Genomic DNA, 18217 nt, shown 5'->3' on the forward strand with positions numbered 1-18217 from the left:
AATCAGGAAGTAGTTAGCGCCAAAGAATCTTTAAAAAATAAGGCTCAATAGGCAGCACTATTTTCTTCTTGTGTCTTTTAATAGAACTGAGTGTCCAATAAGGATAGGGTGCTACATTTGCCTTAACTTGGACATCAATGTTGAGCCAGGCACACAAATGGAACTTGGCAAAACCAGCAACCCCAGCCATCTGAATTAAAGGAATATAACTCCCAAATTGATGGACATATACCCAATTCTCATCACCACACTAAACGGGTATTACCTTAAATTGAAATATTCAGATTTCAAAATAAAAAAGATGACAAAGCAATCCACTCCTAACAGTAAGACTCCTGGATTAAAATTTACCAAAAAAGGAAACATCACCCAAGATGATTAACTTTTTTCATTCTACTTCATAAATCTACTTTCTGATTGGATGCTAAATACATAATCTACTGTACAGCCTTCAATCTTAATAAAAATTTTTAGCATTAAGCAAACTTTCTTCATTAGAAAGGACGAAAAGCTGTTTCACTCCTATGAAGCCTGCCCTTTCCAACTCTACAGAAATTCACACTGTCAAGACACCACACATTCTGTGGAACACTGGGACTGTGTATTTATTAATTCGTGAAGACATAAGAACTAATGTTTAACTGGCATGCAGGCAGGGTTAACCACTAAATGCAAGAAAACACAGACAGAAACTCATGCTACTTTAGTTAAGTCAACGTGCACATTGTGTATCTTTCAATGCAAGCCAAGCAGATCAGAGACAGATCAAAAAACATGTTGGCTGGTTTCTGTCAAATCCAGATTAAATAATGTCATTTACAATTTCCTAGATCAGTATTTTAAATTTAAAGCTAATATAAAGTAGGACTATGTGAAGCAACCTAAAAAATTTGCCCCTAAAATAATCATACCCTTAAAAAAAGAAACTTATCTACCTCATTAGTGTTCCAGCGGTGCCTCTCTTTTGGTAAACTTGAACATTTCGGCAGACATTCAAGCAGCTTTTTCGGTAAAAAGATTTTTACATGACTACTATTGCTGTTCCCATGATCATCTATAAAGAAGAAAACAATAAATTTAGAGAAAATAATAGATAAAATCTCCTTTAAAGTATGCTGACAAAGTCAGAAATAGCAGCTCAGTTTAGTCAATGTGAGACCAAGAGCATCAGAGGCCCCACTATTCCTCTTAGTTAATAATACTCATTTACGCATTTATCAGAGAGATGGCAGCAGGAATCTGGTCAAGAGGATTTAAAACAGGATCGGGCTTGTGCTCCCTGACATGTGAGTGAACAGGGAAAATCCCCGCAGCTGCCCATAACCGAAAGTTATTTTTAAAGGTTCTTTCCCCATGTCTTGATGAAGCACATAAAAATTATAAAATTAACCTCACAAAACCCAAAAATCTTTTATTAAGCAGTTGAAAAAATGTTAAGTTTCTTAGGTAAGAAGAATTATAGTAATATATGACTATTTTGTTCGTAAATACTACTTCATCCCCTAGACTATAAAAGAGATTTATCCTTTCAAAAGCAAATCACAAATCTTATAAATATAAGGGATTTAAGCCTGCAGTTAGCTACTCAGGTAATACAGAAGCTGGCCTTTCTAGGTCTGAACATAAAATCATCATTTTAATTAACTTGATTTACATATACATATCTACGTAATTAATGTATTTCATCAAAATGTAACTCTTCTAAATGAGTTAGAGAAAAAATAATTACTTTCAGACTAGATGGTATGTCTGACCACCTAATCATCAGTCTACCTGATGATTTCTAGAAGAGATCATTTCCTTTATATAACATTTATTTCACTCATTTATTTGCTTACATATCACTTATTTTTTCACTCCTATAACAAAGTTTCTTTGCCTGGCTCAAAATTTCTCGCAAGCTTTGGCACATTTAGTTCAAAGTTACAAATTATTCATTCCAGGTTTTTTATGCTAAATAAGAGCCCCAATATACAAAGGGTACACATAACTAGGTACTAAGGAGCAGCACATTAAAACATGAAAGACTTAATCTGCTCCAGTTAAGTCACAGTTGAAACAACTTCTCCTGATATAATAAGGTTTTATAACACTGAACTCAGAGTCAAGAGTCCAAGATCTGGCCCAGTTCTGCTACTTTCTAATTGTGTGACCTTGGGTAAGTTACTTAATAGTTTCAGTTTTCCCAAATCAACAAGATTAGATTATCTCTAATTCTTCTCCAGACACAAATCCCTATAAAATTTACTGTCATTAAATAATTTAATAGGCCTTACAATTAAGCAACCTTACATAAGTATACAGGCATTGGTTAATAATCTTAAAAGTGAAATACAACATCTTTTTCCAGTTATTTACTATGGCTTTGTTCAGTACAGTCTATTTTTTTGAACAGGTGAAAAACATCAAAGAACAAAAAATATTTTCTAAGGTCACAAAATCCTCTCCAAACAGTTTTCATCTGAGTAACACATTTCTTCTCAAGGAAAAGATCTTAAAAGGAAAATATTGGGCATAGAAATAAAGTCTAAAAAATTTACTACATCATATAGAAGATTTTATGGAGATGAACTTAAGAGAGTTTTAGCATACTAAATCTTTTTTGGTCCATGAACTACATAACCAATTGAATTATAATACCCATCCTCTATTTCTATAAGCAGTATAAAAACTTTAAAAACCTAAAAACTGACTGCTTTCAAGAATCTCAAATTTTAATTTAATAGGAAAATAAGACTAAACTTTTCAAAAAATCTTCCTGTGAAACCAAAAGGAAGCTGTTCAACTAAAAGAAAGTTCATAGAAATTTCTGTATTAATTACACACTATAAAACCTTGGTAATTTTATGTGCTTATGCATGCTCCCTGCACTTCATCCTCCCGAGGGAGGTACCATGGGCCATAAAACTTTAAAGCAGAGAATACCAAATCACATGAGCCTTTACCTCTCTTCTCTCTTCCCCTAAAGTAGTTTTATTCCCATTTTTTAAAATCCCCCATGATATGTACAATTCTGAAAGTAGAGGTGAAATCCTAAAATCTATACTCAATTCAAATATTCAACATTTACAGGTACGTTTTATGAAAACGGCACTATACTAGTTGCTCAATGGATGTGCCTGCTCCAAACTGTATATGAATAGTCATACCTCTGAGAAAGCTATCAGCTTGAAGTACAATTCTGAACACTTACGAGCAGAGTATTAAACCCCAGCTTCTATGTTTATGATCACAATCTGATGTTAATTTTCTGTTCTTTTAGCCTCTTTGAGGAACCCAGCTACTGTGCGGTATATAAAGAGTGTGAGTGTGTGTGCGTGTGTGTGTGTTGTGTATGTGTGTGTGGTATTTATGTAATAAAGGTACTCTTCTCAACAGCACAATTAACTGCTATAGAAAAGGCTTCAGTCTTCCACTCTGATACCAAATCAGGCAGTGGTAAATGTGACCAAAGAGGAAAAGGGGCAGGGCTGTGTAAGCACTCTCTCAATCTAGTTCCTAAACATTACACTTTACACGGAGGTGTGGCCACGGAGTCAAAAGGAATAGGAATATGACTGGCCAATGGGTTCCCCTTGATCAGTTTTTAAAGTGTACCATTTCCAGAATTTTAGGTTCATGCTGAATATAAATTGGATGTTTTTAAGAAACATAACAATGGGTAAATTTTCCTACATTATAAGGATTGCGAGTTTAATACTGAGAAAAGAATTACTGGAATTTCAAATAGGCAAAATGTTAAAACTCATATTTTTAAATTTCAGTGCTTCTACAGGTGAAGTGGGATAAAGAGAAACTTTGATTTTACACTGGAAAAGAACTTCACATGGCTATACTGCATAAAAATCTGTTTTTAAATTAAAATCTGCTTTTTAATGTTTTGGGATAACTAAAAATGATAAAATAACTAAACACATGCACCAGTTTTTAAATCCTAGTAATAGTATCTTGAGTGAACAGTAAAATTAAGGCATATGCTGGTTTCAACTACATTATTCAGTCAATACAAATAGTTAAACTTTGACACTGACAAGTGGGAGTGTCAACCAAATGACAGTAAAACACTTCATTATCATTATCTAACCAAATATACGTGTATGATATTAGACTTTACAAAATAATTTTCTAACCTACTTCACAATAAAAAAATAACTAGTGAGGCTCTTGAAATTGACAGATGATTTGCTTGGCTGACAGCTCTAATTCTAAAGAATGAACCATCCTTTCTAGTCAACCTACAAGGCGTAGTATAACTTCCCAAAATGCAAAAAAATGCTCATTCACTTAGGCAAAAAGCAGAATTACTGTTTTCATGTTTTGTTTCAAAAAAATGAGATTCACATTGCCAAATCCTTTACTTACATCCAAAGAAATGTATTTGACCTTTTCCTTCGAAAATTCTGTGACTTCTGCCAAGGTAAATTATAACTATATTGACTAACCTAGAAATGATACATTCATTTTACTTTGATTCATAATAAAAAATAATGTTGGTTCTTTGAATAATGACAAACACTGTTATTCATTCAAGTTGATTACGATTAATCTTTCAAACTCTAAACCAAACTGCTCAAACAGTTTGGTATAACAGTGTATCAAATTGCTAAATCTTATTGGGAATATCTTTGATCAACAACATGGAGTAGTAAAATCAAAAGGAAGCTCTACAATTTTCTGTTTAGCTCTAATTATTATGTGCTTAGATTTAATTAGTAGGATAGGAACTGAAAACATAAACATATATTGTTATATTCAAGTCAGCATAATGCTCACAGCAGCAAATACTGCCATTACTAACCTAAGACCTTCAAATCACCATATATCCAAAATACATATTAATTAAGCACTATGTGCCAAACATTGATCTGATTTTGCATTATTCTTTTTCAAAGTCTCCAAAGTGAATTAAGCCCAGTAGTAACTCTACAAAAGATTTTTAAAAGGTTAAAGAAACAGAAACTAACAGCTTTCGAAGTAGAAAAATATAATTAGTTTTGCTATTTAATAATCCCCTTCTTGTTCTTAGAGTTGTGTGATGATCAACTTACCGCTTCTATTTTTAGGTAGCCCAGATTTACCTTTTTCCTATTGATCATATTACAAAATCTCGGGTCCAGGCTTAGGTCAAATCATAACTCAGGTTCAATAAACTTCTCACTGTTTATCTACATTTACGTTTTCAATCTAAAAATATGTAGGAGGGAAGAGACAAAGTGAGGAGGGCACAGCAGCCCTGTAAACCATCACTTCAATTTGGGTTTTGGGACATTCTCTCCTCCTCTACTTCATTCAATTCCAACTGGAGGTACATGTGATTAAGTAAATCTATTTTCCATTATTTATCAGGGAGTAAACATTTGTGGGACTCTACTGTGTATCAGGCACCCAGAAAGGATCTTACATTGCACTCTTTCATTTAATTTAAGAGGAAAGCATTCTTTTTGCTACCCCAGAAGGATTAAGTAACTCATCTAAGATCACACAGCAGTTAAGTGCAGAACCCAGGTCTTCTGAGTGTGGGCTGAAGGCTGTTTCCACTGCACTAGATGATAATTACTGCTACTGCCAAGCCCACCCCTTCCTGTAAGTCAAAAGCTTTTTCAAATCCTACCTTCTATAGGTGGCACGGTGTTGAGAACACAGTAGGTGCTAGTTCCGCAGAATACACTTTGGGAAACGCTCTAAGGAAACAGAAAATAAAATGTAAAACTAATCTTTCAAAAAGATATAATCTGGCTCTTCTGTGATATTCCTGCCAAGATGCAAAACCTGAATCTAATCATGAGGAAACATCAGACAAATCCAAATCGAGGAACATTCCACAAAATGACTGGCCTGCAATCCTCAAGAGTGTCAAGGTCATGAAAGTCAAAAAGGACTGAAAACTCTTCTGTATTAAGAGACTGAAAAGACAACCGGTTATGACCCAAGGTTCTGATTAGATGTTTTTCTACAAAGGCCATTGCTGGATCAACTGGCAAACAACAACAGGACTTTAGGACTGGAGAGTAGGAATGTCTCAGTGTTAACTTTCTGGTTGTGATTACTGTTCTTGTGGTTATGGAGGAGAATGTTCTTGTTTGTAGGAAGTACATGATCAAGTACTCGAGAGTGATGGAACTTATCAGCAATTTATCCTCAAATGGCTCAGGGGGAAACCGTTCTTTGCACTGCAAGCTTAAGGCTGCTTCAAAATTTAAGATACATATGTGAGAAAAGGTCTGTGCTGATGAACATGCATAACTTGTGTAATTTGTTTAAATGGGAAGTATGTGTGCTGTACATAGAGGAAATTTTTGCTAAGAACCAATGTCATATTCATTTTGAAGCTCAGTCAACACCAACAACATTTTTAACCATTTCCCAACAATAAACCCAACACCCAACTCACCCAAAAAACGTGCAGAGCGCCAACTAGTATTATGGCATGGGAAGTAAGTCAAGAGGAATTCCGTTAACAAGAAAGAAACAAGGTCTCTGGCTCTCATGCTGCTTCACTCAGATAAAATTAAAGATTTCACATAAAACCTACACAATGGTAACTTTAAAAAAAAAAAAAAGAAAAAATTTTTTGAATCTTGACGGCCAATTATTTTCAGTCCTAAAAATATCTTTTTTGTTTGGTTGCAGTATTAAATAAAATTTTAGATTATTCATCCTACATTATAAACCCCATATTTATATACTTACAAAACCAAAGATAGTTTACAAGTTCAACAACCACCCTCAACATTTTATATTTAAAAGCTACCAGGCATGGCGGCTTGTGCCCGTAGTCTCAGCTACTCAGGAGGCTGTGGCAGGAAGATCGCTTGAGCCCAGGACTTTTAAGGCTGCAGTGAACCATGTTAACACCACTACACCCCTGCTCCAGCCTGGGCAACACAGCAAGGCCTCATCTTTAAAAATAATAATAATAAATAAATAAATAAATAAATTTGGTGGCTCATGCCTGTAATCCCAACACTTTGCGGGGCCAAGGCGGGTGGATTACTTGAGCTTAGGAGTAAAGACCAGCCTGGATAACATGGCAAAACCTCACCTCTACCAAAAATACAAAAATTATCCAGGCATGGTGGCACACACCTGTGGTCCCAGATATCTTGGGGGGACTGAAGTAGGAGGATTGCTAGAACTCGGGAAGTTGAGGCTGCAGTGAGTCATGATCACGCCACTGCACTCCAACCTGGATGACAGAGTAAAACCCTGTCTCAAAAAATTAATTAAAATAAAATAAAATATAAAGAGTTCAGTTCTAATTTACTAGCTGACCTTAGGAAAGTAATTCAACCTCTCTGTATTACCTCATCCAAAAAGGGAGGGTGGATACTTCTCTCTCCTCTCTCTCAGGCAAGAGGAGGATTAGATAACACATACCCAAGTGCTTTCAATTCAAAGGTACCACACAAATACAAAACACTATTGTTACCATGGTTAATGAGGGTGAGCTTTAACAATGTTAACATTTTCTAAGAACAAACAGGATTGCCTGAGTTATTTATTTGTTGTTGAGTTGGTTGGTTTGTTTGTTTTGAGACGGAGTCTCACTCTGTTGCCCAGACTGGAGTGTAGTGGCGGGATCTCAGCTCACTGCAACCTCTGCCTCCCAGGTTCAAGCGATTCTCCTGCCTCAGCCTCCTGAGTAGCTGGGACTACAGGTGTCCACCACCACGCCTGGCTAATTTTTGTATTTTTAGTAGAGACGGGGTTTCACCATATTGGCCAGGCCGGTCTCGAACTCCTGACCTCAAATGATCTGTCGGCCTCAGCCTCCCAAAATGTTGGGATTACAGGCGTGACCCACCATGCCTGAGTTTTTTATGCTAAAAAATGTTGCAATCTGACTAAAGTTGACTTCCATGAATTTTTAATTTTCCTTTCCCTTATGTCCGTGATCAAGTGCTTCAGAAGTCAAATTGTTTTCAGGGTCCACATAAATAAAGTCCTTCTCTATAATGTGACTCCTAGCTACCAGGATAACCATGAGCTCCTTAATTCTTTCTTTTCTATTTCTGTAAAATTCTTGTTCTAGGACCGTTTCCCTCTCCAATTTAACCAATAGTAGTATACTGAGCCAGGCACAGTGGCTCATGCCTGTAATCCCAGCTACTCAGGAGACTGAGGTGGGTGGATCACTTGAGCCAGGAATTTGAGCCTGAAGTGAGCCATGACCATGCTACTGCACTCTAGCTTGGGTGACAGAATGAGACCCTGACACAAAAACAAAAAAAGTAGTTAACTATAATAACATCTGTGGTAACAGTCATGTCCAAGGATTCACCCTATAAACTAGTCAAGGCTCGGAATTCATGTATCCTTTGGAAAATCCAACATTACTTTCTACCCATGACTGTAAGCATGGAATTAGCGTACCTTAGGAAAAATGGTTCATGGGAAGATCTCCAATAGGGGAAAAGTCAGCAGCACGGTGACTTCTTGTAACATCTTTAAGAGTCGCCAGTAATAGCCCACTAATCACATGAATGTAATATCTCATTTTAGTTTCTGAATTAAAACTTGAAATTTCACGATGTTAAAAATAATGTCTTACATTCACGGCTTAACATTTCCTGGCTTCCTATTATCAAAAACCGACGGTATAAGATTACCATTTGAGATATCTTAACAATGGTCTTAGGTGAAAAGTTTTTAAAAAGCACTTTGGTTCAGTGGGACGCACTAATGAAGAGCTTCATAAGAAAGGATTTTTATACCCAACTTCAAAGTCTGACAATAAGTAAATCAGTGACAGAATATTTGAAATAATAGGAAGAACTGGGCACTAAAATAACATATGACACAGAAATATAATAGACAAAAACCAATCACGCTGTCTCCACAGCACTGCATAATGAAGTCTCCATAGTTAACTAGGAAAGAAACCAAAGTTAAAACTGAAATCAAGTCATTCTATCTTTGAAAACCATAGGTTCTCAAAACAAGCCAAAGCACAAAAAAACTTCCATGATGATAAAGGGCTACCTTGTACTAGATACCCCTGTGCCAGACACTGGGCCAGGAACTTTCACAGCACAACTTCGTGTTTTGATCGCCCTCCAGGCGCCTGTCTGCAATACTGGGGCGGCTCTGCCATAGAAGGAGGCGGGCTGGCCTTAAGCACCTGCAGAGCCGCGGTGGTGTGTTCCAGTCCACCACTCACTGCTAAGAAGTCTGGGCAAATCAGTGAGCCACTCTGTCCACAGGACAACACAGTGGAATGGAAAAGCACAAGCTTTCAAGTCAGATCTGGGTTCAAGTCCTTCCTCAGAAGCAGGTCTTCAAGCACCTCCCCCGCTGACTCTGCACTTCAACTCAGACCCCTCACCCTTCGGGAAGCCTCTCGCCCACAGGGTACCTTTAGAGTAGCCTGTGTTTTCCTCTCACAGAACACACTCTTCTTTACGGTAGCTCCTTCCATTTGTTCTACAACTATTAAAGGAGCACCTAACATGTACCAGACACTGTTCAGGAGCTGGGACACAGCACTGAACAGGACAGACAAGGGTCCTGTCCTCTTGGAGATACATTCTAGTGGGGGAAAGACAGATGGTAAATGGGACACTCTCCAATAGGGGTAAATTCCTATAAAGGAAATGAAATGGAGTGGTGCATTACTGTAAACATTTGGGAGGATGTTTTTCATTGTTTCTGAATGTACAGTCATGGTGGACTGGAAGGAATACTTGATTAGAGCATGAAGAAACCTGGATTCCATCATTAATCAAATCAATGGTTCTCAGCCTTAGCCAGTCATCTAGTGAGATCTCCAAAACTCTGATGCCCAGACCAATTACGTCAGAATGTCTGGGGATGGGACCCAGGCCTCAGTATTTTTTTAAAGGTCCCCAAGTGATCCCAAGATGTATCCAAGGTTGAGAACGACTAAAATAAACAGTTGTATGACTCTGGGCAACTCTCTGACTTTCCCAATTTTCTCAAGAGTCAAATGGGTAGTTGACCTTGAGCAGAACTTCTCCAAATGTAATGTGCATGTGGGTTATCTTAGGATCTTCTTTCAATGCAGGTTCTGATTCACAGGTCTGAGGGAGGCCTGAGATTCTGCCTCTAACAAGCCCCCAGGTGATGCCCATGCTGCAATTAATGGCCACACCTTGAGTATCAGAAATCAGATGATCAACCGAAAAGATCGGGAATTAGACAAATGATCTATAAAAGATCCTTCCAATCCTAACATTCCTCAACAGCATAATTCCACTAATTCCTAGAAGATTTTAAAAGTACTTTCATCTGTTAGTACATAATACAAAACTATACCAGAATATCCACACAAGATAATCAGTAGAAACTCTAGGGATGGTTACTCAAGTATAGTGCCCAGTTTCTGCTGGAAGTACCCAAGAAGGCTGGGCATGGTGGCTCACACCTGTAATCTCAGCACTTTGGGAGGCCAAGGCAAGAGGACTGCTTAAGCCCAGGAGTTCAATACCAGCCTGGGCAACATGGCGAGACTCTGTCTCTACAAATATTAAAATATTAGCCAGGTGTGGTACTGTGTGCCTGCAGTCCCAGCTAAACGGAAGGCTGAGACAGGAGGATTGCTTGAGCCTGGGAGATCGAGGTTGCAGTGAGCCATGACAGCACTACTGCACTACAGCCTAGGCAAGAGTGAGACCCTGTCTCAAAAAAAAAAAAAAAAAAAAAATAGAAATACCCAAGAGGAGAGATGCAGAGCTCTATAATATATATTCCCTGTTTTCAAAAGGTATACTATCTAATTGAAACAATACTTTTAAAAAAAGGTAATGAAAAAATAATATATGACTTGAAGGTTAAAACAAGGGACAGATGATAGCAGTATGGAAATTCAGTAACTACCTGGCTATCAAGCAGAAACTCTTTGAAGCCATGGACTATGTTTTATTCATTTTGTCTCCATTCAGAGAACCTAGATCAGGATGTTACACACAGGCACATTCATTGTATATGGATAATATATACATATATTAGAGTTTTTGGAAGATGGATTAATGAAACAAGATGCTATATAGTAAGAAGTGATTACAGGCTTTGGAACAGAGACACAGCATAATGAAAACTGTATTTACCGTTCTTTGAAATAAAGACAAAGAATATTTAGGTCTCCACAGAATTAAAGCCGAGCCTGAATCTTAGCACCTTTACTATTTTTTAAAAAGAAAAAACTGTAGATATGATCTCTCAGTCCAGTTTTGCTTAGCATCCTAGGCATCGTGCCTAGATAGTTAGGGAGGCTAACTGTATAATGGCTCAAATACCATAAATGTTCACTTCTTGCTCAGGTAAAGTCCAAAACAGGTGCTCCTGGTGGGCAGACTGTTCTCGCAGCAGTGGCTCTGCTGCCTGTGCTCCTTCTACCTCGTGGCAGAAGACTTTCTAGGTCACTAGGCCCTCTGCATCAAGCCAGATAAGGAAAAGGCATGATACCCATACCCCAAGAGTTTCAGGGGCCAAGTCTGGAAGTGGCACACTTCGTTGCTCTCACCCCCCTGGCTAGAATTTGGTCACGATTCCAAGGGGGACTGGAAAATGCCCAGGAATAGGAGGAAGAGGAGGAGATGGGTTTCATGATCAGCTAGCAGTCTCTGCCACAGTATCTTCTGTAAACTGCTTTTTAATTACAAAATAGTCACTCCTTTCAGAAATGTCCTCTGCTAACCTACAACTCCATTTTCTTTTTTTATTTATTTATTTTTTCAGCATAGACAAACTTATACATTTATATGAAAAGATAAAGAAATTAGAATAGCTAAAGCAACTTTGAAAAATAAGAATAAAGGTGGAGTAATTACTCAATTTAAAGACTTAACATAAAGAAACAAGACATTCTTGGGTGTTTCTCGGAGAGGGGGATGTGGCAGGGTCATAGGATGACAGTGGAGAGAAGGTCAGGAGATAAACACATGAACAAAGGTCTCTGGTTTTCCTAGGCAGAGGTCCCTGTGGCCTTCTGCAGTGTTTGTGTCCCTGGGTACTTGGGATTAGGGAGTGGTGATGACTCTTAAAGAGCATGCTGCCTTCAAAGCATCTGTTTAACAAAGCACATCTTGCACCACCCTTAATCCATTTAACCCTGAGTTGACACAGCACATGTTTCAGAGAGCACGGGGCTGAGGGAAAGGCCATAGATCAACAGCATCCCAAGGCAGAAGAATTTCTCCTAGTCAGAACAAAATGGAGTCTCCTATGCCCACCTCTTTCTACACAGACACAGCAACAATCTGATCTCACCTTCCTTTCCCCACACTTCCCCACCTTCTTTTCAACAAAACCGCCATAGTCCTCATGGCCCGCTCCCGATGGTCGCTGTCTCTTCGGAGCTGTACAACTCCATTTTCAATCCCTAAGGCCATTCGGGATCTAAAACCAATCTAGGAGGTTTCCTTCTCCAATAAATATTTTCCTAACATACTCGAAATGAGATTTTATCAAATGCATCCTTGAAAGGATGTCTGGCTTGTTCTTCCCAGTATCTCCAGTAATACTTAATACAATGTCTGGTACATAACACAAGCTCAAATTACTTATAGAATTCATAAATTAATAACCAGCCCCCAAGTTTATGGAAAGGAAAAAGAATGGTCCTATCTCTTGTCCTGGTGATGGTGGTGGAATTTACTAAAAAGCCTTCTGTCTTTTTCAAGCACATCTCTTCCTGTAAGGCCACCGAATTGCCACTCATCCTCTTGGTCACTTTGATTTGCTGTGTCTTGGTACTGTGCCACTGAGACAAAAGCAAAAGACTGAACAAGCAGTGGCTCGAACCTGTAGTCCCAGCTACTTGGGAGGCTGAGGCGGGAGGACTGTTTGAGCCCAGGAGTTCAAGGCTGCAGTGAGCTGTGAGCTGTGAGCTGTGCCACTGCACTCCAGCCTGGACAACAGAGCAGGACCCCATCTCTAAAAAAATTTTTTAAAAAGAAAAAACTGTAGATATGACCTCTCAGTCCAGCAATGTTGCAGATATTTTTAAAGAAAGGAATCTCATCCCTCTATTCATTTGAGAAATCAAGCAATATGATAAAAGCTACTTTAAACCTGCTAAAAAAAAAAAAAAAAAAAAACTTAGGAGTAGGGGGAATACTCAACAGTTTTCACAGATACCAAGAAAACCAAACTAAAATTGGGGGCTAGAGCACAATTATTTAATTAGTATTAATTTATGAATAATAAATATTAATTTATTAATAATAAATAAAAAACAGCACAAGGTCTGTCAAAAGACATGTTTCAGAGACACTCCCTAAAATCAGGTTAATGATTTTATGAGACGGGCAATTCAACATGCACCCCAAGCCCAAGTAACTTTATTCTTTTTCTGAACCACAAAAGGTTAGTGTGGGAAAAAATTATATGCTACAGTACAAAAATGTTATGTGCTCACGTATTACCACTTTTCAAGAAGTTTAAAATATGCCATTAAGTGCTACTATACTATAATAACCCTCACAACTCCCCCATGGGATAGAGACAAAAATTAAAGTATACAGTCAAGTTAAAAGGAAAAAGTCTGGTAGGTAGCCGACTTCCTACTCCTGGGGCAGGCTAAATAAAAAAATGAAACAGTAACCTCTAAGGTAATTGGGGCACAAACCATTTTAGGCTCTCAAATTGAGTTCAACACCTAGAATTGAGTTCAAAAGCAAACAAGTAGCTTGAACAGACTACAAAACAGTTCAAGTTCTAAGAGGCTGACACAGGAACTAATATTACAATATATCAAGCCAGATTTATGGCCTGAGAAATCAGATTAATTGATTCTCTATTACCAGAGATGCATGTAAAGCATGTTTAAAGTGATTTCACAATTTTTTTTAAATTATTCTTTCTAGATATGAATCACAGTATCATTAGAATTTTCATAAATTTAATTTGGCTTGGAAGCCGGTATACTCAAAGTCTGAAAATAATCAAAGAGCACTTACTAAATGTCCACATCTGTACAAATAGATTCAACTAGAATACATTCAGTAAAAAAAAACTGTATAAAATTTAAAATATTGTTTTAGCAGTACTTACTGTTACTCATACTAATGATAATTTTGTTTAACTCCTCAGAGAAAGCATTGTAAAATATCAACAAAATCAACCCAACAAACTAGGCATTCTATTCAATGTTATGTACGTATAACAAGCATTTTCATATATAAAATCTTATTTCAATCCTAAAAGGTAGCAAAGCACACATTAAGCCTATTCTAGAAATGGAGACACCAAGACATGGCTAACAAGGCACTGGGCAAAGGCCACGAGCTAGGACGGGGCAGAATTAGAACCAGACCAGTTCTCCCATACTACTGTGTGATTTCCACAAGAAAACACGGTTCTCTCCCTAATAATGCAGCAATGCTTCTCCACAAAGCAGCAATGCAAAAATGTGGGCAGAAAAAGTAAGTAAGATGCTCTGAGAGAAAGCTAAGGCAAACGCTCCCACTGAGGAACACCGAGCAGCTTAGCTGGGAGGGAGACATCCTGAAGGAGAGGAGAGCGGTGGAACAGAATGCTACCACATACACCTAGAAGCTGATCTTATCTAAAGATCCTCCATGCCCCTCAAACATTTTTTGGTCCATGAACCACAGACCACCATCACCTATCACTACTTGCTACTGCCCAAAGAACTAAAACCTCATCAAAACTAAAGAAGAGAATGACACTGTTTCTCGTAACAGAGCAATGAGGTGGACGCCAAGAAAATGGCAGCCACAGCCCCAGAATGGAAGTCAGCTATCTGGGAACCTCCCTTAATTCGAACACAGCCAGAACTAGGAAGGAAGCCAAGAACACTCTGAAGGCCAAAAGTGAATTTTACGAAGTCCATGCACAAAAGCTTATGTACTCTACTGTGAGACGAGTTTCTCCGACCCACATTCGTAGCTGGATTACTATAAAACTCCTCACAGCTCTAATATGCTTAATTATCAGGTTGCGAAGCCCAGAGATCAGAAGCAACAAATGCAACAAATCGGAGGGGAAAAAAATGTTGCTCAAAACTGACACACAGAAGCAAAAGAGTGACAGGCAACAGCAAGGTGAGATTGTTTTTTTAAACAATAAAAATCGGACACAAGGATTTGAAAGGTATAGCAGTTTGGGGTCATTTATCATAAAAGTAAACTCTCTACTCAAAAAACCCAAATCACAGTGTTAAATAAAGCCCAGTTTAATAAGCTACATACAACGTAATGAACCGAAGTTATTAAGGAAAATGTAAGTTAAATTCCATGTGTTCTACTTAACACAGAGAAAAAGGTAGCACCGTTTAATACCTTCTGTTTGCATATTACTTTGTAGTCTATAAAACACTTCATATGAATTACCTCATTTGATCCTCAACAAAACCATAAGGCAAGAGGGCAGATACCTCCACTGGCCAGGAATTCGCTGGTAAATAATTCCATTTTAGCCAGACAGATGGATTTATCGGTGGCAACTATAACACAGAATGTTCATTTGTCTAACAGGAGAGAGTACATAGAAGGCACATGAAGACAAAGGGCACAGAAGGCCTCCTGAGAAGCGTCACCACCTGACTATCCCAACTTTCAACTGGAACTGCACTTTCAAAACTTCCGCCTCTGAAAGCTCCCGTTCTTCCATCTGCATCCTCCAAGGCCTCATCTGAAGAACTGTTATAATGTCTTCTAATCCCATCACCGCCCCTCTACGGTGGAGGACAAACTTTATGATGGACCTCCTATGATCCCCACCTCTTGATGTTAACAGCTTTTTTTTTTTGAAACAGAGTCTCGCTCTGTCACCCAGACTGGAGTGCAGTGGTGTGATCTCAGCTCACTGCAAGCTCCGCCTCCAGGTCCACGCCATTCTCCTGCCTCAGCCTCCCGAGTAGCTGGGACTACAGGCACCCACCACCACGCCCGGCTAATTTTTTGTATTTTTAGTAGAGATGGGATTTCACCGTGTTAGCCAGATGGTGTCTATCTCCTGACCTCGTGATCTGCCTACCTTGGCCTCCCAAAGTGCTGGGATTACAGGCATGAGCCACCGCGCCCAGCCAATGTTAACAGCTTTGTGTAACCCCCTCCCCCGGAGTGTGGGCTAGACCTAGCAAGTCGCTTCTAATCAGCAGAACATGGCAAAGGTAATGGGCAGACTGTGACTTCTGTCTTGCTAGAGACTGTCCCTCCTGGCTCTGATGAAGCAAGCTATGGTGTTGCAGAGGCCCCTGGGGCAGGAACTGAGGGCAGCCTCGGGCCGACAGCTGGCGAGAAGCTGAGCCCTCAGCCCAACAGCCCAAAGAAAAGAGTCCTTCAAATGGCCAAGGGAGCCTGGAAGTGGATCCTCCCCTACCAGAGGTTTCCAAGGTGAGCCCAGTCCTGGCCAGCACCTCAATCGCAGCTCAGCAGTCCCAATCCAGCAGACCCAGCCCTGCCCTGCCCAAATGCCTGACCCATGGGAACCAGGAGATTCCACCCTGGGCTGTTTGAAGCCACTGGGTTTGTGATGATTGGTTACAGCAGCAATAGATAACTAATACACTCACAGCCCATCAGGTTTCTTTTCTCATCTTGGACTGGATCAATCATTTCACCATCATTTCTACCAGTACTCTGTATATGCCACCACGGTTCTGAAATAATCATCCACCCTATCTCTACTCCTTTATTCTCTCATTATCGAATTGACAAAACCAATACCCTTCCTTAGTCTTCAGTCTACTCAACTCTGCAGCATTACGACTGACAACCTCCTTTCAACCCTCCACACTCAGCAACCCTGAATTCATATTCTGCTTGTTCCATTACCTCTCCAACCATTCTTTCTCAGCCTCTGCCGGTTCTCTCCCCTCTGGTGGCATTAAAATGTAAGTATTCATCACATTTCTGCCCTCAGGCCCCTTCTCTGCTCCTCTTCCAATCACACTCACAACTGTGACTTCTAATTGTTTTGAACTGATTAATTCACTCATTCAACCAAAGGTACTGTCTGTACCTTTTGTGCTGTGCTGCTGCCGCTGCATCTGCCCCTCCAGACCTCCTCACAGCCCTTCTCTCCCTGCCCCATGCCCAGGGGGCTGACCTCTAAGGACTCCAGCACCAAGGCTCCCTTGCCCTCTGGAAGTACAATGAAGAAAAAAAGCAGGGTGATATGAATGACTCCCTAATCTTTGACCCACATCTCCAATGTCACGCTGTATATACACATTCTAAAGCTACCCAATGACACCTTAAAAACAGCGATACCGGCCAGGCACGGTGGCTCACACCTGTAATCCTAGCACTTTGGGAGGTCAAGGTGAGCAGATCACCTGAGGTCAGGAGTTCGAGACCAGCCTGGCCAACATGGTGAAACCCCGTCTCTACTAAAAATACAAAAATTAGCCAGGCATGGTGGCGGATGCCTGTAATCCCAGCTACTCGGGAGGCTGAGGCAGGAGAATTGCTTGAACCTGGGAGGTGGATGTTGCCGTGAGCTGAGACCGTGCCATTGCACTGCAGCCTGGGCAACAAGAGTGAAACTCCATCTCAAAAAAAAAAAAAAGAAGAAGAAAAACAGTGGTACCTTTGCAGCCATTCTCCCCAAATATACCTGCCTTGTCTTCCCTATCTCAGTCTGGCCTCACTAAATTCCCAGTTATGGTTCAAAACCTAGGAGTCACCTTCCCTCAAGGCCCACATTCAGTCAGTCACAAAATTGTATGTGTGTGTGACACACACACTCCTCAGCCACGCTAGCTCTTTCCTCACCCCAATTCTACAGACAACTCTTGCCAGAAGTGATTTTCTCCCGACTCTAGTCCTTCCTATTTGCTCATTCATTCATTCAGCCAACAAGCATTTACTAAGTCTAGGTACTCAAGCCTCTTACCTCCAGAAATGCACATCTAATCGAGAGAGAAAGAGAAGTAAACAAGCAACTCCAATGCAAACTAAAATGTGCCATGACTAGGAAAACCACGTAGTGCTATGGTGCACACAGGAAGGGCATCCGATCCAATCTGAAAAGAGAGGCAAGGTCAAAAAGCCTTCTCCTATTGGAAGTTTCATTTAAGCTGAAACACAGAAGACACAGAAAGTCAGCAAGAGCATGGGTGAGCGTGTGTGCCTGTGTTCCTGAGGCAGGTGCAACTTCTAAATCAAGGCAACAGCAATGTGGGAGGCCTAAAACCACTAGACACGGTGGGACCTTGGAACAATCAGAGTCTAAAAAATGTAACGTGACTGTAGAGAGGAAGCTGGAGAAGTAACTAGGTGGCCCTTAT

At 39.6% G+C, this 18217-nt stretch overlaps 1 protein-coding gene across 17 annotated transcripts in view; it reads right to left on the minus strand.

Moving 5' to 3' along the window:
• The window catches only part of CAMTA1 (calmodulin binding transcription activator 1), a 980974-nt gene that overhangs the window by 940024 nt on the left and 22733 nt on the right, over window positions 1-18217 (minus strand). For 15 of the 17 annotated variants that reach the window (XR_008492581.2, XR_008492582.2, XM_063668430.1 and 12 more), the window contains exons 2-3: window positions 5612-5681; window positions 936-1054 (exon numbers count right to left, since the gene is read on the minus strand). Coding sequence is in view for 15 of the 17 variants with exons in the window: in XM_063668430.1 (XP_063524500.1) it covers window positions 936-1054; window positions 5612-5681 (189 nt within the window). In the remaining 2 variants the exon portion in view is untranslated. The remainder of the gene's footprint in view (window positions 1-935; window positions 1055-5611; window positions 5682-18217) is intronic. The other 2 variants (XM_054441126.2, XM_054441083.2) reach the window with 1 other exon arrangement.

The sequence above is a fragment of the Pongo pygmaeus genome, chromosome 1, assembly GCF_028885625.2.
Source record: "Pongo pygmaeus isolate AG05252 chromosome 1, NHGRI_mPonPyg2-v2.0_pri, whole genome shotgun sequence".
Classification (NCBI taxonomy): Eukaryota; Metazoa; Chordata; class Mammalia; order Primates; family Hominidae; genus Pongo; species Pongo pygmaeus.